Below are 26,099 nucleotides of genomic sequence, written 5' to 3' on the forward strand. Positions count from 1 at the left end.
AGCTCTTTCTTTCTATATTAACTCCTCTGCGTATGTACTTCACTAACGGCTGAGAAACAATACTCTGCCCCCCTCCCCCCCGCAAGGAGTAATATATTTCGATTCGTTAAAACCATGACTGCTAATCTTTATGAATGTTATTTCAATTCTCTTGCTTACAGACACTTTAAGGTTACTATAATTGGGTGTATGATTAACATTTACAGTAAGAAGATGTACAACATGACAGAAATACAGGTTGAGCATCCCTAATCTGAAAAATCTGAAACGCTCCAAAATCTGAAATTTTTTGAGCGCCGACATGGCACTCAAAGGAAATGCTCACTGGAGCATTTCAAATTTAGTATTTTTGGGTTAGGGATGCTCAGCCAGTTAAGTATGTGCAAATATCCCAAAATCTAAGAAAATCTGAAATACTTCTAGGCCCCAAGCATTTCAGATAAGGGATACTCAACCTATACTGGCTTTCTCGGTTTAAGTTATACTTGGATATTCGTTAGAATATATCTTTATATATAATGTACTTCCAAACTATACTCTGTGAGCATGCATTCCAATTTACCAGATACAATGAATACTATATTTGCCTATATGAATGTAATCTTGATGACAAAAGGTTGTTTTCAGATATATTTTAATTTTCAAGAGCTTCTTGATCAGTACCTGATGCCTCCCACAAACACAGAAAGCACCTGAATCCTTGAAAAAAGACTCCAAAAGATCAAAAAGAAAGCGTGCAGACCAAGCATATGCCATTTGAATACCTGACTCACCATGGGTCACCGCAACCTGTAGTACAGTAAATGATGAAGGTCTTGGGAGCCAGAATTCCCAGCTCTGGCAGTTACTAGCTTAGTGACCTTAGAAAAGTCACCAAAGTACCAGAAATGCAAATTCCCTAGTGAAAGACAATGAGTACGAGATACACTCTCAATGCTTGTTTATCTAGAAAGGTTGGGACATCAAATCTAACAGAAGAATGAAATAAGAGTGTCAAATGCCTAAACTCTAGTCTTCTGTCCTGTGCACTAGAAGTGGTACCTTAAAGGAGGCTGTGTTAAACCTGAAGGTACCAGTGCTTAATATATCTTATCAATACTTTCTATTTATAGATACATCTGGGTTGGCCCAGGTTAACCCATGGCACGTTCACACCACAGTGTAAATCCCTATGATCTAATGACAATTAGTATCCCATCTAATTTGGCTCATGTGGAGTAAGAACAACGAAGGTGGGGTTTGAAAAAACAGCCTAGAATCATGCACCAGAGAAAACTGATTAGGTAATTGTTAGGAAATAAATTTCAAAGTTTAAGGGTAAAAGAGAGAACTGGATTACAGAAGTCCCTTAAGGCCAGAGGAGGTGTCTGGACTTGAGAAAATGTCTCCTGATGAAAACAATGCCTTAACAAGGCCGTCCTAGCAACAGGAAGGAGGCAGGGAGATTGGCTGGTATGTTGCTAGTGTAATGTGAAATACATGTAAGGAGGGAGAAGAAGTAGGAGTCAGGAGGAAGAGGCAACTCTAGGAGAAGCTGCAAAAGGACCAGAGGGATCTGAAAAGTTGGATATGTAAGAGAAGGCAGAGGAACTTTGTTACCCACGTAGACATTGTTTTATCTGATTATAGGTTGGGCTTTAATGCCATTAAAAGAAAAAAACAAAAACATATAGCTCAAGAAATGTCTGCCTTTCCTAAACAGTCTGTGGCAAGCTTCCTTGTGTTCCCGTCCCGGCCTCCTGGAGCCATGCACAAGTGGACTGCTGCACTGGAGTGTTACAACATGCAAGTCTGTCTGGAGCTAATCTCAGGCAACCTCCAAGGTTCCCCAAGTACAGAATTAATCAGTTCAACTGCTAAGTGGTTTGAGCCACAGGGAATGAGTACATCGTGCTCCAAATTACTCTGGTTGCCTGTTTTCTCCCAAGTGTGACTCAAGGTGCAAAAGTCGTAAATGTCTTGGGATCAACAGCTGTTTTCACTATGTACCTCCATGAGAAGCAAAGTCAGCTGATGTGCACCTGTCAAATGTACAACATGTCCATAGCAGGAAGCTGAGCTGTGATCAGCCAGGCTTTACTTAGGATTTAGTGTCTCTGCTGTACTAAACAGCTCAACTTCAGAGACCACTGCAAGACAGCCTTTGAACTGATGTGTATGGGTATAAATGTGTATATACACACAGACAACTCTTGCTTTCATGAAATCTGGTTTAATTATCTGATGGCTGTTTTTTCATTTGGCCTCAGAAGGCCTGAGTCTGGAAGCCCCATTCTCTGATTTTAGATATTGAATTGCATTAAGGAGAGAAAAGAAAAAGACCATGACAAAATGAATAAGAGGAGACAAGGAGACAAAACACTACAGTAACAAAGCCAGTTCAGAAGCTGCCTGGTGATACAGAACTAGGAACACACTTCTCTTTTCAAACTTCACAGCCACAATCACAGATAATATTTCATCGCTTGGCACAGAATCCATCACTTTACACTTGGACAATGAGTCCTTTCTTCCCCAAGCAATGATGAGCTTATTCCTGAAATAAATGGTCACCTGGGGTTGTTGAAGGAAGACTAGAGGCCTTTAGGGACTCTGGCTTTGATTAAGAGCAGGTGAGTCACCCCCACTCTGTTCTCCTCATTGCACTTTATCCATTTAAACTGTCTCAGATATGGGATTTTCCAAAGTAAAATTTCTGAAACCAGCGTAAGCATGAGGAAATAAACTGAGGACCCAGCAGCGGTGGGTTGAGGACAGCTATCCAGAAGACACAGATTTTTCTTGGCCTGTCCACTGGCTGCTGCAGTCTCCAGATTCCACAGAAAGGAGGTGTGGGGGTGGAAAAAGACACAGGCCATCCTGAAGTGGAGTTCCTGAACCATCGGTTCCCGACTCCTGGCCCTGGTTTCCACATTCTTGTGGACACTCTTCCTCGTGATCCCCTGAAAGGGGCTTGAGAAAATAAAGGCTGCTAGGTTTTCCAGGTACACCATCAGACCTGCTTACGGAACATCATTCTTTTGGTTTTAATAACCCTGACAGCAACCTGTCACCATGATAAGATTCTGCGTGAATTGCCTGCTCTGTGACTCAGAGGCTCAAAAGAAAAGGGGATGAAGCATCACTGTCACCTGGCCCAATCCCCAGAGGAGGATGAAACTACTCCTGCACCAGCCTAGCTCTCCCCTAAGGCTGCTTTCTTTTCTTTCTTTCTTTTTTTTTTTTTAAAGATGACCGGTAAGGGGATCTTAACCCTTGACTTGGTGTTGTCAGCACCACGCTCAGCCAGTGAGCTAACCAGACATCCCTATATAGGATCCGAACTCATGGCCTTGGTGTTATCAGCACCGTACTCTCCCAAGTGAGCCACGGGCTGGCCGTAGGGCTGCTTTATTTTCTAATGACCAAATGATTGCAACAAAACCAGGTGGGACCAAAAGCACACTGCAGGAGCTTGGCCAATGAAAAAAAAAGTGCAGACATTTTTTCAGGCAGACTGCTTTTAGGACAGGGTTTGCCTGGTCAACTGCAAACTGCCATTTGAGGCAGACTCCTGAGGCAAACCACAGTATGTGCATGGCCACGACTCTACAGAAACACTGCAGCCAGATGGAGAAGCAGAGAAAAACCAAAAGCAAGAAGGAAAATCACAACCTACCCCCTTTTCTTTTCTGCTAGAACCGAGTAACAATTTTTTTTTTTCATGACATAGGACTATACTTTTAGGATGATATTTTCATTCAGTTTAACCACAGCATAATTTATCCTAGAAAACATTTTTTAAATGTCAGATGTAGCTACAAATTTTACTTAATGTTTTTTGTCTGCACTGTGTTTTCTTGTGCATATAGACCAAAGGTTGATTCGAAGGTTATATTTGTTGGTATTAATTTTTTGATCAACCTAGAACAAGAATTATTCCTGCCTCCAGAAGAATATAAGATTAAGGAAAGTACAGTTTTAGGCATTTATATCCCTTTGTTCTGAGTGTCTGTTTTGCTGTTTTATTCCCATTAAGTAATTTTGGCTGTAGTACAGCATATGCGATTTTCAATAACAGTATACTCCCAATTCCTGAAAGAAACCCAAACATCAGTCTGATTTTTAAAGTGAACAGCAACAGTGAAAAAGCTCACCTGGAGATAAAAAGGAAGTAAACTGATAGAAGATTTCGAAGTCTTTCTTCTGACCGCTGTACCCCACGATGCTGCCAACCTCGAGCGGGAAGGTCTTGAGGAGAGAACCAGTAGTCAGGTCATGGAGCTGCAGAACATTCTTCACATCATGGAGGTAGCATAAGACCAAAAAGTTGGACCTGACACAAGCGACCCATTCTGAAAAGAGAAGGAGGAGAGAGAAAACCTAATGCAGTTTTGGAAATTAGCGCAAAACATATTTATTTAATTGAATAATAGTTCTAGAGCCATACATTGTGCTATGCAGCAATGAGACTTGCAAAGTCATTTTATAATTGTTTTTAATCATTTCTCTAGTTTTCAGTATATTCCTTTAATAAATGATTGTCACTGTTATGTCCAGAGGAAACAAAATATTCTCCACCTCAGGCCAGGAGCTTTTGATGATCTAGACAATGTGTGGAATACCAGTAACCCTGCCTACCTATTTTGTGTCCAAGGTTATGCTGCAGGAAATATAAGGAAGCAAACAACAAAAACCAAATCATGACCCATGTCTGACAGGGTTGGTTATGTGACAAAAATATATTAAACCCTTAGTGTACACCAAATACCCTGCAATGTGCTTAGAGAGAAATGGGAAGAGGAGGTCATCTCTGCCTTTCAGACACAATCACATAAAAATATGAAGCAGTAAAATGTATAAACAAAGGTAAGTGATTAGTTGGTTGAGGACCTCCAGAAAGTGACAGCCTTTAAGCAAGAGCTAAATTTTCATCTTGAGGGCAGGAGTGTGGAGATGGGGGGCAGCACTGAGGGTTATCAGGGAAAGGACAGCTTTCCAGAGGATGAAGTGGTGGGAATACAGGTAACTCAAGGAATGCAGGCCAGAGCTAGGAATGAGGAGAGATGAAAGGAATATGAATGAATGAATGAACGAACAAATGAACAGAAGGAAGGATGGGAGGGAGGAAGACTGGTAAAGATTTACAAGCGAGAGATCCATTTTCAATAATAAGAGGAAAGTTGTTCAGCATCGGGGGCAGGTGGTGATGCTGGTGGGGGTCTGATGGGCATTCGGTGAGCCACGTAGAGGGAGTTCAGTTATCTGTTACTGAGGAGCCACTGTTTGAACAGAAGGCAACAGTAATGAAGATAACATTAACAAAGGATGTAAGTATTTGACAGCCAAACACAGACTAGAAGTCTACAGAAGGATGGAGGGGAGTCTACTGCAATGCACCAGGAGAACACCAAATCAAGCTGGGGATAAAGTCTGGCCAGGAAAGAAGAGAAATAAAAAGAATTTCCTGAGAAAAGACTGCAGGGACACAGAGAGCAGGGTAGAGAAACCAGATTTCCTCAAGTCCCAGGGTTGCAACTCACAATAGCAGTGCTCAATAAAAGAGCTAGGGATTAGGGTGGGAGAAGCGATGGGGAAAGGAGAAAATGGAAGGGCAGAAACAGAAGCCAGCCTGAGGCAGGACAGGTCACCCAGAAGGAGAGATGCTGTGGCAAGCGGAAGTAAGGACAGGGCTGCAGGCAACAGTTCAAACATGTTGAAAAGACAAGAACTAAATCCTGTTCCACCATCATGGGTTTCATGATCCCAGCATCACGGGGGTGTTGCAGGTGGGGTTCTTGACACCGCTTATTTTTATAACCAAGAAACTAGTAATTCATGCTTAGGTTATCATTTATCCACAGGAACAACAAGACAAAGGCCAGAGGGAACTCTGAGGATACCGAGGGGCCTCAATCTTGGGCTGTTCAGATCACCCCAGCAACCTTTTCCTCAAGTGAGAATTAAAGATCTCTTACATCCAAAAGTCATTTGCTTATACTCTACTATGCTTTTTTAAAGTACCTCAATCAGTATACTTCACATGGCTTAATATTTTAAAGAGAGAAGAGTATAAGAAAAAATTGAAGTAAATTATAGCTGTCAAAGGATAATCAATCTGTGTTAACTATGAGTACAGCAGAATTATAGAACAGACAAAGTGAATAAGAAAAGGACAAGGTGATTTGTAGATTGTCATTAATAAAAGCTCTGACTTAATGGCTGTACTTTATGACTCATCTCTAGTTCTTATTCTCAACAGGGCATTCTGTGCTAATGACATAGAGCAAATTCAACTGTGCTTCTCTTTGAATTGATGAGTTCTAGTGAATACTGAAGGGTTTCTCTTTCCCAGTCTAAAGAACTTATAACCTTTCAGAAGGAAGGTTACAAAAATATATCATTCCTCTCCCCTCAAACCTCTAAGCATTAATTTGCATTTCATTAGATCTACAAGCAAGACAGGATGTCACTTAAAGATACAGTTAAAACCCCTTTTTTGGCTTTAAATGGCAGAAAACTCAGATGCCTTGGGTAATATTTACAACGTTTATGATGGCTCCCTATATAAGAATCACTGTTCCAATCTGACTTGCACCTGAAAAACACTTGGCATACCCCACATGAAGACTCATGCCATCAAAGTCTCCTTTAGACACACCAATGCAGGAGGCCAAGGCACATGGAACAGGTACTGAATCTGGCCCTCAGGAAGCACTCACTAACTGCTGGCTGTAACCACCCTCACAGGGGACATCCCTGCCTCAGTGTGAATAGAAGCCATCAGGCTATCAAAGTGACTAAGAAACAGATTCCTTGCACACAGATATTAAAGAAAATGGCCAAAAACCTGTTCCATGACTCCTTGATCCCTCGTTCAAATATAAATCAGGGTCAGAGACTGAAGAGGTTTTGAGAAGACAGGTGACAAGACTTCCTTGGCAAGAGCCCTTGCCATGCTGTAAGTTACCCTCCCCACTGGGGAGAGGGTTATTACCTTCTACTAACCCCAGCCTGAGAGAGATAGAGAGACAGCACCTGATCCAAACCTGAGAAATTAAAGGGACTATGACTGGAAATCTAGAAGGCAGGAAAAAGGCGGACTCACTACTTTGGAGGAAGAGTCTGGGATGGGCTGCTGCCTCAAGGCTGCAGATGTGGATTTTGCAGGAAAGAGCAGGTATGGGGTTATTTTAGGTACTGTCCAACGGAACTACCTAGAGGGGTGCCAGATCTCAGGACAAGAGGGTGAAAGGGTGCAGTTAGATGCCCAGGGCAGAGAAAAATCTCAAGCAAACACCCAGAGCAGTGCTTCCTCCAGAGCTAAGAGAGCTACAGAATGAAGGGCCCAGCAGAGAGTGCCCCTGAGAGTCAGCTGTAATCATCTGCCATGTCCCCCCCGCCCCCCAGCAATGCTAGGTTTAAACACTTGCCACGCACAGACAGCACACAGCCTTGAGCCAGGGAGAAGAGTCCCTTACTGGTCCAGGATATAAACTTGGATCTATCTGACTCCAACACCTGTGCTTTAATTCACTGAAAAACACATTTCGGGACTGCTTTATCTGAGATGTGGCCACTGCAGATCTCAAAAGGGATTATTTTCCTGATTATATACCATATGCCTTTGCATTTTTGAATGACCCTAGATTTTATCCTCATTCAACCATCAGCAGAAGTTCACCTTCGACAAGTAAATGCTTCACTGGCCTGAAGGTACTAAACTCTCCCTTTGTGTAAAAAACTGTGGCAAAATCAGTGACTCTTATTCTAATCAAATTCAGCTTTCATGCAATAATTTATAAAGCAGCACATCAGTTTTGGAAAAATTATAGACAATGAATAAAAGGGAATTTAAAGGCACCGTGAAACATGACTGATACAGAAGGAAGGTTCTCAAGAGGTTAATGTAGTTCAATGAGCAAAGCGGCAACTGCTATGATTTTCAATTAAATCTAACAATAGTCTATTCTCTTGTCTAATACAAGGGCTGTAAATCCACCCTAAGATCTACAAGAGGTATAACATAAACAACCAAAGGTTATTCAAAAGCTTAAATAAAGTGCAGAGTTCTGAATCTAAATGGTTTAAAAAATTAAATGTTAGTGATTATTGCCAGGCAATAAATCCACAAAGACAACTGATATTTAAAAAAAAAAAAAAAGCAGTATCTTTGAAAGTCTGAATTCATACCTATTACCTTCTGCATTTCTGATACTATACCACGCTACAAAGATGTCACACAGTAAAGACTTGGAAGCACTGCTCAGATACTTCATTCCTGATGATTAGAGGTTGGAAGTTCTTTACCGTGTAACCAGTCACTAGAGAATGACAAATGTACTAACTTGGTGTTCTCACCAAAAACAAAAAGCCCAATTTTCAAGTAACATGTAACCTTACCTAAGACATCTTTCTCGTGCTCAGGAACAAGTACTTTCCACTTAGACTCATCAGGATCCGTGAAGTCGATGTTGATTAGCCGATAGTTGGGAGAATGGCGATTCGTCTTGAACGTGAACACTGTCCCCTCGTTGGTTACATAGTCGTACTCTCCTTCAAAGTTGTCGATCAGTTTTACCCACTTCAAGATTCCTGGAAGAGACCATACAGTATTCCTGTGGCTCTCTGATGTTTAAAAATGGTGTTGGTTTGGGTACAGGGAGGGGAAGGTCTTTTCTATCTACAGAACACAAAGCAAAGGTGATATCTGAAAGATCTAAGGCATGAGAAAGAGCAAGGACCAGTTGTGGGTGAATTTTAAGGTTTTTTTAAAAAATGCTAAGAAAAACCTGGCGATGAAGAGAGAGTGCAGGACCTCTCTCTCCCCGCCACCGGCTGATGACATCTGGTAAACCCTCTTCCACTTGAGTGGGTCTCAGATCTGAGCAGTCGCTGCCACCTCTCCTGCAGTAACACCACCCTGATTCTTTACCATCTCCCTTCTGGCCTAAAGAAGTGGCTCCCAAGCAGGATGATTTCACCTACCAGGGGACATTCATTTGGCAATGTTTAGAGACAATTTTGGTTGTCACAACTTGGGGGGTGGGGCTGCTGGCATCTTGTGGGTAGAGGTCAGAGATGCTGCTACCCATGCCACTGAGCACAGGACAGCCCCACCACAAAGCAGCAGCTCAAAAGGGCAATAGAGCCAAGTCTGAGAAACGCTCGTGTACCGCATTAGCTTCCTGCCTTGTCTTTCCACTGCCACTCTTGATTTTCTCGGTATAACAGCCACCAAAGTGGCTTAAATATCCTCAACTGCTACATGTTGGTGGCCTTAGAAACCTTCAATGACCTACTTCCCCATTTGTTGGGAAAGTAGAATAATTTAATCAGGCTCACCTCCCCTCAGGGCCAGTTGGGGGGTGTTCAATAAACCAATGGGGTGGATTTAGTGCGCATGTGCGGCGCCTGGGTTCGGCTGGTGAGTGCTTCAGGCGGAGGCGGTTCCGCGCGGTCCATGCTCTGCAACCTAGGGCTTCCGAGGACCGCGGCCACGCTGTGCAACCTACGGCCTCCGAGGACCGCGGCCACGCTGTGCAACCTAGGGCCTCCGAGGACCGCGGCCACGCTGTGCAACCTAGGGCCTCCGAGGTCCGCGGCCACGCTGTGCAACCTAGGGCCTCCGAGGACCGCGGCCACGCTGTGCAACCTAGGGCCTCCGTGCAACCTAGGGCCTCCGAGGACCGCGGCCACGCTGTGCAACCTAGGGCCTCCGAGGACCGCGGCCACGCTGTGCAACCTAGGGCCTCCGAGGACCGCGGCCACGCTGTGCAACCTAGGGCCTCCGAGGACCGCGGCCACGCTGTGCAACCTAGGGCCTCCGAGGACCGCGGCCACGCTGTGCAACCTACGGCTTCCGAGGACCGCGGCCACGCTGTGCAACCTACGGCTTCCGAGGACTGCAGCCTTGCTCTCTAACCTACAGCTTCCAAGGACCGGTTTGCCACTTACCTAGCTCATAGACTTGCGTGTGAGGGGTCTTGGTACCCAGCCTGGTGTGTGAGGGGTCTGGGGACCCAGCCTGGCATGTGAAGGGTTTGTGACCCAGTCTGTGAACGGGCTTGAGGGGTCTGTGAGCTCCAGACCCAGCCTTAGCTTGACATTGGCCCAGTCAGCGGTATTACGAGCAGATAAGAGCCCGACACCATTACATTCTGAATATAGTCCAAATTGCTTTTCATGGCTGCCATGGTACTGCATGTTACAATCCTTTCCCACCTAGCCAGCTTCAGTTTGTCCCAACTCCTGCCTCACCACCTGTCCTCTGGCAGCAGTGGCCTTTGTTCAATTCCTGAAAACCTGCTTCAGGGCCTCATCACAGGTTGTATCCTCTGCCTGGCCCACTTTCAGATGGTGAGCTACTTCTAATCGATACCCACTTCATTTCTTCACGGCACTTTTCTCAAGACATAATTGTGTATTTATTTACTTATTATTGTCTTTCTATTCATTATTTCATACTCAGCACCAAAACAGAGTGACAGGTACTTCAAAGGTGCAAAATAAAATTTGCATTGAATGAAAGAAGGGATACTATCCAGTCTTTTAATCCCAAGAACTATTCCAGAGGTGGTCATCATTTAAAAAATCATTATTTAAATGGCTCACTAAAGGCCACTTTTTATATGTATAAAAAAGAAAAAAAACCCCTGGAGAGACATGTGCTTCACGATATATCCAATACAGATGTTCAGAGAACATCTGGAAAGTTTTACAAACAAAAAAGTTCTCTGACTTCTAAATTACTGAAAGGCAACACTAGATCTTAGCTATTTTCCAATCACCTCCTACATTCAATTTCACAGTAAAATTGCTACATTAATTTGAACAGTTCATTTATATTCCTCAAATCGTTCAAGGCAATTTTCATTCATTATCTCATTCATTTCCATAGCATATCGTTATATGATTTGTTATTGAATTAAGCTAAGAGAAAATGTAATTCAATCATAGAAAGAGAGTTTTGTGCTCAAACATACTTGGATTAAAACCCCAGCTCTATCACTACTTAGTTGTGTAATCTTGAGCAATCACTTCATCCCCTGCTAAGCCTCATTTTCTCAACTGTAAACTAGGAATAATAAGTAAATGAGAAAATTATAAAGGTGATTACTAGTTCCTACCCCACAATAAAAATTCAACAAATATTATTTTAAAATAAGTGACTGGAATTAACAATAATTAGTTAAAAAACAAAACAACTATAGCTTTCCTATATGCTAGCAATAACCAGTTAGAAAATGTGGGGGTAGGGGGACCTCATTCACAATAGAATCAATAAAATATTTAGGAATACATTTAACATTAAATGTGGAATCTATACAAAAAACCTCTAATTTTTTTCTAAGGAACTTTAAATAGAAACAAACAAGAAAACCTGAAAAATCAGAAATACACCATAACCCTACATGGGAAGATTCAATATTTCAAAATGCAAATAATCTCAGAGGAAATCTATAAACTTAACACAATTCCAATCAAAATCAAAATGAGATTTTTGGGGAATTTGGCATCATTCTAAAGTGCACTTGGGAGAATACACATGTAAGGACAGTCAATATATTTTTGATAATAATGAGGAGTAACTTCTTGCACTATGATGCTAACAAGTCCCCCACTTCCTGAAGGTAGTCACCCTGATTTTTATGCTAATCTCTTTGCTTTTCTTTGTACTTGTTCTGCCTTCATATGCATCCATAAACGCTAGTCTCGTTTTGCCTCATTTTTTAACTTTACATATAATGAAATCATGCAACACATATTTTGCATCTTACCTCTTTCACTTGACATTATGTTCGTGAGATTATTCATCCATTCGTTTTTGCTTTTGACTTCTGGCTAAATTCTATTGTGCTCAAAGAACATACTCTGTATGATTTCAGTCATTTTAAATTTGTTGAAAAATGGTATGTGGGCTAAATATTTTTTAAAAATTTTTTAAAATGCTCTAGTGACTGAAAAGAATGTTTATTCTGCAGCCTTTGCTGGGATGTGTTGAATATGCCTGTTAGGTCATTTGTTAATGTTATTTTTCAAATCTTTTATATACATACTTTTTTTTTTTTTTTTGCCGTTTGTTCTATCAGTCACAGAAATAGTTTAAAAATGTTTCTTTATGATTGTGGATTTGTCTACTTTTACTGGTATGTTAATTTTTGCTTCTTATATTTTAAAACCTGTGTATATATATATTTACACGCTATTAGAGATACACAGGATTATCATATCTTAATAAGACTGAATTAAACCTTTTATAATTATGAAGTTTTTATCTCTAGTAATGCTTTTTGCTTAAAAGTCTACCTTGATACTAAAACAGCTACATCATTTTTATGTAGTATCTTAGACCAGTTATTCTTCACCTCCTCATTAGCTCTATGATACCTTCAAATAGACATTTTTTACCCCAGATTTTCTCACTGTCCTCTGGAGAATGATTGGTCCCAACTTACAGTTAATCATGTCTGGAAAGTTTGCTCTTCTCCATGTCTATTAACTCATATGTTTTTCCACCTCTTGGTGGGCTGCAATCTATGTAATTTCTTTTTCTATTTCACTGACGCTCTCTTTAGCTGTGTCTTATCTCCTCTTAAACCTAATAACTGAATTTTTAACGATATTTTTCATTTCTAAAAGTTATTAGTCCTTTCCTAAATCTATCTGGCCATTTTTTATCTTGTTTCTTGCTTCCAAGTTTCTCTTAAACAAAACAAAACAACAACAAAAAAAACCAGTATAACCCCGGATTGTTTAAAGTATATTTAATATACTTATTTTACACTAGGAATCGCTAATTCCACTCTAGTGTTTCTGCTGGCTCTATTTCTCATGCTGGTGAATTTCTTTGTCAGATTTATGGTTTCTGACTCTGAACTTCTGATTTCCCTTGAAACATTATCTGTGGGAATTCTTAGAGGTCCGGATGGAAATGGCACTCTTCCAGAGAGGATCTGTACCTGCTTCTGCTTGCCTCTTGTGATACAACCAACCTGGTAGCCCGGGAGTACTTTAAATTCTTGGCATGAGGATTTTTGGACCTTATAGTTACAACCAAATCAATCTGCACCCATGTGAAAGTTAGGCTTTCTCATGATTTAGGGGTAAAACTCACATCCTGTCTTTCTCCTGCCCCTCACTAGTGCCAAGGTAAAGACAGGCAGGTTTCCTCACTGTACACTCCCTGCGCTCAGCCTCACGACTGGCAGGTTTATTTATCAATCACCATTACACTGAGGATCTCCCATCCTCCTTGCCCCAGCAAAACATTCAGGGACAATCCAGCTTACATCTCAGGATTCCTGCTTTCATTTTGTCTTCGGTGTCTATGGTTCCCCTTCTTTTGTGTCAATTTAGCAATGGATTTGGAAACATACTTTATAAATACTTTGCAACATTTCAGTTGTTTCAATTGTGAAGGTTACTCAGAGTACATAATCTGCCAAACTTCCCGAAACAGGAAGTCCTTACAATTAATTATCATAAAAGGTTTAACTCTGCATCTGAGTTACAATTTTTTCTAGACAAACTGCTAACCTCAAAAAACTACTCAGCAGGTGATCTACTCAAAGGTTACTGGATCTTAGTTTACATAAAACAATACTTTAAAAGAATAACAATATAAGTAAAATATTGGCTGGTAATGCAGAATTTGAAGACAATCAGAAAGTTACACTTGTTTATAATAAGAATGATGAAACAATTTTCTAGATTATGACATTTGTAGGCACAAAATCTTGGTTCAGTGAAATGTCAGAGTCCTTAAATGTCTCCCTGACAATAAAGCATTTCCTGATGTGAAACCTTTATTTCACAAAGTAACCATCTCTTAAGGTTTCTGCCTGAAAAGGTCTGGCAGCCAGTGGTATTTATTGTGACCTCTCCCCACCCAAGGTCACTAAGGTATGCACCAAAGGCAAAACACAGTAGAAATTTCCCTCAGTACTGCTGTATAATCAGGTGAGCCTGAAGATGTGGCACACTTACTTGAATAATCAAGCTCCAATGTACACCAAATCAACAAAGAAAAGTTTGTGGTCATTATGTGTCACCAAATTCTGAAGCATTAACCTTAGCCAAAAATACATTCTGCAAGTCATAAGCTCATTCAGAATAAGGAATGTGGCTGGATTTGCGCAAATCCATCTGTAAAATCTGAAAATAGTCCAAAGTATAGGCCCTTACAGGGCAGTATGTTTTAAAGGGGAGCTCACAAAATCGTTTTACTCTCCTAAAATCTTCCTCTTGTGGGGTTTGGTAGAGAAATAATGCAAGAGAAAAGGTATTTCAGTTGAACAATAGGGCCCATTCAATTTTACTACTCACAAGTTAAAATACTGTTGATTTAAATGGAAAACAGGAAAATTACTTTTAAAAGAGAGACATGGCTAAACTCTCTAGCCATTCCAGTTTTTGTCCCTTTCTCTGAGGTTCTTTTGTCTGTAAGTGGCATTATTCACTCTGAAACCAACAGAATTTAATTCCCAAACCTCTCCACATTAAAATTAAAATTACTTTTTATTAACCTGTTTCTTGGTGGGTACTGGCTTGTTTACTGAGTGAAGATCAGCTTAAATCATCTTATGCTTTTCCTAGAGAAAGTCATACTTTCATTACTCTGATAATCATCAATGATATTAACTACAATTCATAGAAAATACTGTGTAAACTCTCTAATAATAACAGCTAAAGTGCTTTTATACTTTATGAAAAACTCTAAGGGCATGACACATGCAGGGTGTGGTAAGGCTCTGGGGCTGATGGGGCTGAGGGGGCAGAGGTTGCTGCTCCTTTTGGCTCGAATGACTTCCTGCTGTCACACTATGCCATGCAACAATGGTTAGAACACAGGTTTGGGAGTTCAACTGACCTGTATCTGAAACTTTAAAGGGCATTAGGAAAGCTAGTTGGCCTTACCAGCCTCAGTTTCCTGGGGTTAATCATTTGTGCTCTTCAAAGGTTGTTGAAAAGATTTAATGAAATGTCTACATTTGTAGCTCAGAGCCTGGCACACAAGAAATGCTACACAAGCAATACTTACTGTTATTCCAAATAATCCCAGTGTTCTTCAAGTGACAAAAATAAACTGAACAGTACAATTTGCTTATACTGAATTTTTAAAATCTGATTTCCATCTCTCATAGCACACAGTTATTTCCCTAGAAAAGTCCTTATAATCACTAATTTAAAAATTAGTATATCACTGTATTTTGTCTTTTACTTCAAATTTCATATTTTGCTCCTTATTTTCATACTGTCTTTTGGTTTTTGTGCATTCCCACTTTGAAACACATAATATTTCTTACCAACTCTCTGTCTTCTCACAGAAGCCGTCCTCCCCTGTGGGTCTGGCTTTTAAGGCTCAGATGACTTTGCAAAGCTTTGCACAACTCATTTTCTTAAAACACCTTGAATGTTTATCTCCCCTTTCCACTCTACCCCCAAAGAATACCCGGCATAAACAAAGGAGTTGCGATTGTCACTGCTACCTAAAAACAAGAGATCATCCACCTTGCATTAGCCAGAAATGTTGGAATGAACAATTTATGTGTCTGACAAATAGTGAATTCCCTTTTATGGTTATGTGTTAGCACATAGTGTAGATTAATTTCTTTTGCAAGAGAAAGCCAATTTTGTTTAATGACGTGAAAGCATTACAATAAAGGCATGGGAAGTACTGAACACTTCATCAATGTAAAATGATCAAACTTTTAGCAAAAAAAGAAAAAGCAGAGAGACAGATTAGTGAAAATCTGGGCAAAGTTCAGGATAAGCTGATGTTTCCTTACAGAAATCAGTATGTTGGCACCATCTACCTTTTCTCTCAAAACCTTCATTAATGCTATGACATGAGCGAAGACCACTCCAGGCCCATTTTAAGTATGACTGCATTGAAGATGGGTATTAAGTTACTAACAACAAAAATCTCAGACTTATTTTTAGTTCTTTAAACCTAACAATATTTTTAAGGATTCTATTTAAAAATCTCTGATATAATTTTTAACTTACTCAAAATAGGGACAAATGGTCAACTTTTTTTTTTTTTAAGTGAATGATCAGAAAATTTATTATTATTAATTTTGTAGATTGTGAACACTTTTTGTGGCCCTTTAACAATTTCTCCCTAACCCCCCACCCTTCCCACCTCTGGTGTTCTCTGTTCCGTTCTCTCCTTTTGAAAGTTCAAGGAATTATTGTGATTGTTGTATCTTATTTATTTGTTTGTTTGTTTGTTTATTCAGTTCCCATTTATGAGTGAGGACGTGGTATTTCTCTTTCTGTACCTGGCTTATTTCACTTAACATAATTTTCTCTAAGTTCACCCATGTTGCTGCAAATGGTAGAATTTCACTCCTTTTTATGGCAGAGTAGTATTCCATTGTGCATATATACTACATTTTCCTCATCCAGTCATCCGTTGATGGACATTTAGGTTGGTTCCAACTCTTGGCCATTGTAAATAGAGCTGCAATAAACATGAGAGTGCAGATATACCTTTGACATGATTTCCTTTCCTTTGGGTATACACCCAGAAGTGGGATTGCTGGATTGTATGGCAGTTCTATCTGTAGTTGTTTGAGGAACCTCTATACTATTTACCATAATGACTGCACTAATCTATAGTCCCACCAACAGTGTAGGAGGGTTCCCCTTTTTTCCACATTCTCACCATTTCTTATTCTCTTTTTGATACTGGCCAGTCTAACCACAGTGAGATGATATCTCAGTGTGGTTTTGATTTGCATTTCCCTGATGATTAGTGATGTTGAGCATTTTTTCATATGTCTGTTGGCCACTGGTATAACTATTTTCCTTTGAGAAATGCCTGTTCAGTTACATTGCCCATTTTTAAAATTGGGTTACTTTTTTACTGTTAAGTTGTTTGAGTTCCTCATACATTCTGGATATTAATTCCTTGTTGGATGCATAGTTTGCGAATATTTTCCCCCATTCTGTAGGCTGTCTTTTCGTTCTGTTAATCATTTGTTTTGATGTTCAGAAGCTTTTTAGTTTGCTAGAATCTCATTTATTTTTGTTGTTGTTGACTGTGCTTTTGGGGTCTCATTCATAAAGTTTTTGCCCAATCCTACTTCCTGAAGTGTTTCCCCTATGTTTTTGTTATCCTCAAAAGCAGGGAATAAAATATTTGATTATACAGAAAAATGAAAGAACCAAAGTGAAAAGAAAAGAAAAGAAAAAAAAAGAAAAAAAAAAAAAAGCCCAGAGAGGAGATTGAGGGAGTTTAGAGTTTTCAAACTCCAGAGATGTCCAAACTTTGAGCCTGGGTCAGTACACTCGGTCACAGCACCTCCACGTCCCTGGAACCATGCACTGACAATCTCCACTCTACCATCCAGGTGGGAGCACTTGGAAGGGCAGGACCACTAGCTGTCATTACCTCAATTACCAGCACAGCACCTGGCATAGAGTCTCCTTCATAATTAAATATAAAGTTGATATACTCTTACATTTTAGACTGAACTTTACAGATAGCTGTTTATAATGTAATGACAACAAAAGTAATTTTTAAAGAAATTAGTAGTAACTACCACTTTTCTAATAAACATATTTAGAAACATATCCCTATGTTAAATATATTTACACATTTATATATATATATTTATGTTTTTAAAGTATAAATTCACTTAAGTTTTCATGTAAACTTTTAAAGGTCCATATATTCAAGAGAAATGAGACAGCTCTGAGGTCTGATATTTAACCATAACGTAGAAAGTATGTGAAAATGTATTCTAAATTTAGTCTATGAAACAACTTTATATACATTCAAAATAGGATTATTTATAGCAAACAAAAAAAAGTCTTGATTTAGAAAAATATAGAAAACATAACTAAGAAAATTCAGGCAAATCATTTTCTTGTAAGGTTAAAAATGATTAACTTCAACTAGTCTGCAGGCATAAATCACCTTAAGAATCACAGGAGTCAAGACTCAGATGTCTTTTCTACTGTGGAACTAATAAAATGTCATGCTAGCCTGGTGTCCATAATGATACCTCTTCACTTTTGATTTTAAACGAGCAACAGAAAAACAGAAATTTTCTACGCTTACAATATACAGCACTAAAAAAAAAACTTGGTCTGTAAGAATTTAATAAAGGACAAAAATTAATTTTTTAAAATTTTTATTTATTTTTGGTTGGCTGGCCAATAAGGGGATCCAAACATTTGATCTTGATGCTATCCAAGTGGGCTAACCAGCCAGCCCTGGAGAAAAAATTTAATTCAAAGAAAGTTAGGGGACATGGCAATAAATATTCAAATGCTCACAAGTAAATGAACAGTTACAGAGGGTGGATGGCTTACCAAGCAGGGCCACCTGAGCACAAAGACACCTCAAGTGACAAGTGGGGTCCTTGGAGACAAGGTGGTAGACACCTACAGTGGGTCAGACAGGTGCTAGGGACCCCATAGACAACAAGACAGACAAGGTCTCTGATCTCAGGCAGCTCACAGAGCCTCACACAAAGTTTTTCATGTGGAGAGAAAAGGAAATGAGAATGGCGGAAGGAGCTGAAGGGGCAGCAACTACAGAGAGAAAAGTGGCAACTGATGGAGTAAGGAAGCCTGGGGACCTCCGAGGCAGCAATCTCCCTTCTCCCAAATTAAGAAGATGGCAACTCCAAACGTGTCCCTGGTAGCCAGTGAAGAGGGTGTGGTATTCATTGTGGAGGACCTGCTCAGCTCTTGTGAGGAGTTAAAAAATGACACAAACATCTAAAGCCCTGATGATACAGCCTAATGCCATTTCTACATAGCGGTGTCTGAGGTGATCATGGGAAGTAGCTGTTCAGAAAAGGTAAGGGGCAACCGCCAGTCTCAGCTGCAGTGACTGCGCAAAGGATATGACCCACAGTTTGTAACAAACGTGTTCGTGTTGTTCCTAAGTAAAAATACTGTGAATGTAAATGGTGGAAATGAGGTTCTCCAAAGAGAGGCAGAGGGTGACAGGAGAGAGAGCACTCTCCTAAGGTAGCAAGTAGAAAGGCGGTCAGTAAGCAAGAGAACAGAAATTCAAATTTATGGGACAAAATGAATGCTGTTTCCTAGGGATCCCATTTAACTCTCAAGATTCTAAATTTCTTTCCATCCTGTATTTATGTGGTTTTGTTCTCCCTACGTGCTTTTTCTTTTTTTCCCCGATTTTTAAAAATTATTTTATTTTTTAGTTGACACATATCTATTGTACATATTTATGGGGTACAGAGTTACATTTCAATTTCAATACATATATACAATGTGTGATGATCTAATCAGGGTAATTAGCATGTTCATCATGGCAAAAATGTATCATTTCTTAGTGATGAGAGCATGTGAGGTCCACTCTTTTAGCCATTTGAAAACAAACAATAAATAACTGTTAATCATAGATGCCTAGCACTATTGTAGAACACTGAAAGTTATTTTTCCTGTCTAGTGTTATTTTGTATCTGTTAATCAACCTCCCCCATCCTCACTCTCCCCTCCCCTTCCAAGCCTCTGGTAACCACTATTCTATTCTCAACCTCTACGAGCTCACTTTTTCTAGGCTCCCACACATGAGAAAATGCACTATTTATCTTTTTGTGCCTGACATTTCACTTAACATAATGTCTTCCAGGTTCATCCATGCTGCCACAAATGAGAGGATTTCATTGTGGCTGAGTAGTATTATACTGTGTATATATACCATATTTTCTTTATCTCTTTATCTATCTTGATAGACACCTAGGCTGGTTCCATATCATGGCTACTGTGAATAGTGCTGCAATAAACATGGGAGTGCAGAAACCTCTTCAGTATGCTAATTTCCTTTTCTTTGGATAAGTACCCAGAAGTGGGATTGCTGGATCATATGGTAGTTGTATTTTTAGTTTTTTTTTTTTTCAGAAACCTCCATATTGTTTTCCATAATGGCTGTACTAATTTACATTTCTACCAGAAGTGCATAAGAGTTCCCCTTTCTCTGCATCCTCAATGTGTGTCTTTTTTTTATGATATTAAATCAACATTGGCCACTTTTTGTGGTTCTCATTTCAAAATGCACACCAGCAGAAAATTTTCTTGGGAGACAAAAAATGACAGAATTGTTAGAAAAGAGCCACCTAAGAGAAATTGTTTAGTTCTCAAGAAGGGCAATTTAGTAGTGTCCTAATAAATAAATGTCCTAATAATTGTGTCCTAATAATTAACGTATAAGAAGCAGAGGGAACTATCAGCATTTTTTAACGGAAAAAAGAATAAAATCATAGTAGAAAGGCTGTAAGGGATTTAGATTTCAGTAATATGAAATTATAGGTTTCATAACATTAAATTCAGTTTTCAGTTACCAGTTGTTCAGGTCTAACTCATCTAACATTTAAGTTAACTAATGCATTAAGCATTTAAGTTAAATGTTAATTATTTTTCCCCTTAGTTCAAAAAGGATAACAAAAATGGAGAAGTAAAGAAACAGCAAGAAAAAGATCCATGGTCACCAACTGGGCATATAATCCTCTGAATTTTCAATATCAACCTGCAGAATTAGACATTTTCCCTCAGAGTCTCCCACTAGAGGCATACCTATTTATGTTTTCTTTGACAAAAGAACTCATTAAAAAAGTAGAACCTCATAAAGTAGGTTTAATACTAAAGATAGATTTTTCTCTTTGTAGGGTGTACTCAATCTAGTTTTCTACCTAAAGCTAAAGTGTGGCAATTCTAAATATTCCCTACTTCACTCAAGAAACAAAGGAAAACAGTAAGAGGAAATACTTGAGAACTCTGTATAGGACAGGAACCCTGCTAAGCCCTTTTCTACGCATATTCAGTATACCTCACAATTCACTGTGAAGTAGATATTATTTCCCTATTTACAGACATGGAAATATTAAGAGAGAGAACAACTTTCCCGGGGTCACCAGTTATTTAGTGGTAGAGTTGAGGTTAAAATTTAAATCTGTTTTGAAAGCATATGGTTATTGTCCCAATATATCCAAGTGTAACTAATAGAAACTATTAAAACAATCTTAATTAGCACTATCTCAATATGCTGTCTCCCCTTCTATAGACTGAATATACTCAGTGTCTTCAATACATTCACACACAGTCCTTATATCTTTAAATAGGAATAGTCACATCATTGACTCACAATGAACCAGCAATCAGTTAAAAACAACTGTCCTGTGGAATTGACTTAAACATATGGGTAGAAACTGATACTCATTTTTTCAATCACCCAACTATCAAGAACTTTCAGAATCCTAGGGCCACCATTCAAAAGGATGACTACCCTGAGGTTTATGTTATCCACAGAGTTAATGCTAGTAAAGCAATAACTGGAAAAAAAAAAAAAAAAAAAAGTTGACAGGCCAAGCACTACACCTGCAACCTAGCAGCTATCCCTGGAGAATGCTCTGAGTTAATCCCAATTCATCAGTATGCTGCTCAAGGGCTCCATATCCACCCATCCTATTATTCACTTTAAATTGTACTTGTCCACAAGAAAGACAGGGGGAGGTGGCGGGGGAGGGGGGGAGGCATGGCAAAAAAGAAAGATAAGGTTAGAGAAAAAACAGAGAGGGTATCCTTGAGTTTTGCTGGCACTTGCAAGTTTCATTCAAAGTATTGCAACCTTTTATTAAAGTGGATATAGCAGTAGCAGTTCAGTATATGAACATGTGAACGGAATTTTCTTCTCTGTATTTAGTGTAAATTAAGAAATTTGTATTATTTGAGAGAAGCCCGAGAGCTGCTGGCTGGGCCCATGTACCCCAAGGCACCAGTGCTGGAGCAGGTAGGCACTGCCATGGGACTCCCAGAACAGGCCAGTCCCTGCAGCCCAGAGAGGCCCAAGTCTCCCACCCACAGGCACTGAGACAGCTGTGCCAAATTGGCAGTCCCTGCAGGATCCCAGCCAGACATTAGAGTCAAATGAGTGGACCATGAAATCCCCTGCCACAATGACTAAACACCAAAGGAAAGATACCAGAAATATGAAAAATCAAGAAAATACACCACCACCAAAGGGTAATAATAACTCCCAAGTTCTAGATCCTATCGAATAGGAAGTCCTCAAAATGACTGACAAGGAATTTCAAGCAACAATTCTAAGGAAACTAAATGAGATACAAGAAAACTCAGACAACACAATGAAATGAGAAAAAGTATACAAGACCTGAAAGTAGTAATGTACAAAGAAATCAATGCCCTGAAAAAGAATGTAGCAGAGTTTGTGGAGCTGAAGAATGCATTCGATGAAATGAAAAATACAACAAAGAGTTTAACTACCAGGCTAGAAAAAGCAGAAGAGAGAATTTCTGACCTTGAAGATGGGCTGTTTGAAATAACACAGGCAGACAAAAAAAAAAAAAAAAAAAAAAAAAAGAAAGAAAGAAAAAATAATTAAAGACTTTGAAGAAAAGCTAAGAAAGATAATAGACAACCTTTAAGTGCTCAAATATCTGAATCATGGGTATTTCAGAAGGGGAGGAAAAAGGAAATGGCACTGAAAACATATTGAACAAAATAATGGCAGAAAACTTCCCAGGTATAGGGAAAGTCACAGACCTTCAGATTCAGGAGGCTCAAAGATCCCCAAACATATTCCACCCAAAAAGGTCCTCTCCAAAACATGTTATAGTTAAATTTGCAAAATTCAAAGACAAAGAGAGAATCTTAAAAGCTACAAGAGAGAAGCATCAAGTCACCTGTAGGGGAGCCCCAATCAGACTAACATTAGACTTTTCATCAGAAACCCTAAAAGCCAGAAAAGAATGGGATGATATATTCAAAATACCAAAAGACAAAGACTGCCAACCAAGAATACTTTAACCAGCAAGGCTATCTTTCTGAAATGAAGGACAAATAGTATATTTCTCAGACAAACAAAAACTGTGGGAGTTCACTACCATATGACCAGCCTTACAAGAAATTCTCAAGGGAGTACTGGGTTTGGTACCTGAAAAACACCCACCACTGCCATAAATACTCAAGAAAAAACAAAACCCATTAGTAAAATAAAAATGCTAACAATAAAGAGAAAAAAAGTTTATCTACCACCCCAAGAAACCAACAAATACAGAAGACAAACAGTAAATCAGAAAGAAAGGAACAAAAGTTCCTTAAGACATCCAAACAAAAATCAATAAAATGCTAGGAGTAAATCAACACTTTTCAATAACAACTCAATGTAAAAGGATTAAATCCCCCACTCAAAAGACACAGACTAACTGACTGGATTAAAAAGATGGACCCAACTATATGCTGCCTTCAAGAGACTCACCTCACCTGTAAAGACACACATAGACTATGAGTGAAAGGACGGAAAAAGATATGCCATGAAAACAGAAATGAAAAACAAGCCAGAGTAGCTATTCTTTTATCTGATAAAGTAGACTTTAAACCGAAAACCATAAAAAGAGATAAAGAAGGCCACTATATAATGATAAAAGGATTTATCCATCAAGAAGACATAACAAACATAAATATATATGTACCCAATGTCAGAGCAGCCAGATTTATAAAGCAAATACTACTAGACCTAAAGAATGAGACAGACACTAGTACCATAATAGCAGGGGACCTGAACACTCCACTCTCAATATCATCTATGCAAAGAATCAGCACAGAAACACTGCAACTAGACAAGGATGCCCACTCTTACCACTTCTATTGGAAGTGTTGGATGTATTATCCAGAGCAATCAGAGAAGAGAAGGAAAAAAAGGGCATCCAGACTGGAAAAGATGAAGTCCCTGTTTGCAGATGACATGATCCTATATACCAAAGAGCCTAAGGCCTCTACAAAAAAACCCTTAGAGTTGAAAAATGATTTCAGCAAAGTTGCAGGATACAAAATCAACACACAAAAATCAGTAGCATTTCTATACACCACCAGTGAACAGGCAGAAAAAGAAATCAAGAAAGCTAGCCCATTTACAATAGCCAACAAAAAAATAAAATACTTAGGAATAAAGTTAACCAAGGATGTGAAAAATCTCTACAATAAGAACTACAAAGCACTGTTGAGAGAAATTAAAGAGGACACAAGAAGATGGAAAGGTATCCCACACTCTTGGATTGAAAGAATTAACATTGTGAAAATGTGTATACTACCCAAAGTGATCTACAGATTCAATGCAATCCTCATCAAAATTCCAATGACACTTTTCTCTGAAAGGGAAAAAATGATCCTAACATTTTTATGGAATAACAAAAGACCATGAATAGCTAAAGCAATTCTGAGCAAAAGAAATAGAGCTGGAGGCATAACACTACCTGACTTTAAACTATACTACAAAGCTATAATAAACCAAACAGCATGGTACTTGAATAAAAACAGACACAGAGATCAATGGAATAGAGAATCCAGAAATCAACCCATACACCTACAGCCATCTGATCTTTGACAAAGGCACCAAGTCTACACACTGGGGAAGAGACTACCTCTTCAGCAAATGGTGCTGGAAAAACTGGATCTCCATATGCAGGAGAATGAAACTAGACGCATACCTCTCACCATATAGGAAAATCAACTCAAAATGGAATAAAGAATTAAATATACAGTCTGAAACAATGAAACTCTGTAAAGAAAACATAGGGGAGACACTCCAGGAAGTAGGATTGGGTACTGACTTCATGAATACAACCCCAAAAGCACAGGCAACCAAAGGAAAAATAAACGAATGGGATTATATCAAACTAAAATGCTTCTGCACAGCAAAAGAAACAATGAACAGAGTTAAAAGACAACCAAAAGAGCGGGAGAAAATATTTGCAAAATATACATCTGACAAAGGATTAATATCCAGAATATACAAAGAACTCAAACAACTTTACAGCAAAAAAAAACAAGTAACCCAATTAAAAAATGGGCAAAGGAGCTGAATAGACATTTCTCTGTGGGGTATACATAAAGCAAATGTATTTCACAGGGCCTGGTTTTCCAAAGCCTTGCAGTTTCAGGTTTAGCCTAACTTCTTAAAAGTACATATAAAATGTTGACCTTGCAAAAGACAGGAAATTTTCCCCAGGCTATAGTCTCTGTTGTAAGATAAAGAATTATAACACAGCAAGGCTGCTGGCTAAAGGACAGACAAGTTACTGATTGATATGTAAAGATACTGGGAAGCTGCTGTAGGGAGAGAGAATGTCTGCTAAGATCAAGCTTTTGGTGGTGGATTGACTTAATCTCTTGCAAATTGCATTATGGAATGTCACCTTGCTTGTTTTACTGAATGTTACCAGCCTATATTGTTAAACTATAACACCACCTTCGTTCTCTTCCTGTAACTTCCTGGTCTGGAGAATAAATGCAGGAAGAGAACCCCAATTCGTGGTTAATTTCCCAAAAAGAAGGAATGCCTCTCTCTTGAGGGTTCTGGAAGATTAACCCCTTTGGGGCTTCTCACTGCTCAGAAGAAATGGGCTTTGAGTAACCCTTTGCAGCTCTATCACCCAGGGGAAGAAAGGTGACAAATCTGTGGGAGGCAAAGCAACAAAAAAGAAAGATATACAAATGGCCAACAGTCACATGATAAATGCTCAACATAACTCAGCATTCAGGAAATGCATATCAAAATCACACTGAAATGCCATCTCACTCCAGTTAGGATGGCTAATATCCAAAAGACTGAGAATGATAAATGGTGGCGAGGTTGCAGAGGAAAAGGAACCCTCCTACACTGTTGGTGGGACTGCAAAATGGTGCAGCCTTTACAGAAAATGCTTTGGAGGTTCCTCAAACAATTACAGTAGATCTACCACGACCCATCTATTCCACTGCTGGGAATATACCTAGAAGAATGGATATCATCATGTGGAAGGGATACCTATACTCCAGTGTTTACTGCAGGACTATTTACAATAGCCAAGAGTTGGAACTAGCCCAAATGTCCATCATCAGATGAGTGGATACAGAAATGTGATATATCTACACAATGGAATACTACTCTGCTATAAAAAAGAATGAAATACTGCCATTTGCAGCAACATGGATGGACTTAGAAAAAATTATATTAAGTGAAATAAGTCAGGCACAGAAAGAGAAATACCACATGTTCTCACTTATTTGTGGGAGCTAAAAGTAAATAAATAAATACACAAATAAATGGGGGAGGGGTGGGGAAGAAGACACAACAA

General features: G+C 39.2%; 1 protein-coding gene across 1 annotated transcript in view; it reads right to left on the reverse strand.

The window, feature by feature from the left end:
- PREP (prolyl endopeptidase) overlaps positions 1-26,099 on the reverse strand; it is a 128,047-nt gene that overhangs the window by 47,778 nt on the left and 54,170 nt on the right. Inside the window, exons 8-9 of the mRNA XM_063096950.1 lie at positions 8,383-8,574; positions 4,137-4,334 (exon numbers count right to left, since the gene is read on the reverse strand). Of these exons, the coding sequence (XP_062953020.1) occupies positions 4,137-4,334; positions 8,383-8,574 (390 nt within the window). The remainder of the gene's footprint in view (positions 1-4,136; positions 4,335-8,382; positions 8,575-26,099) is intronic.

Source organism: Cynocephalus volans, chromosome 5, assembly GCF_027409185.1.
Source record: "Cynocephalus volans isolate mCynVol1 chromosome 5, mCynVol1.pri, whole genome shotgun sequence".
Classification (NCBI taxonomy): Eukaryota; Metazoa; Chordata; class Mammalia; order Dermoptera; family Cynocephalidae; genus Cynocephalus; species Cynocephalus volans.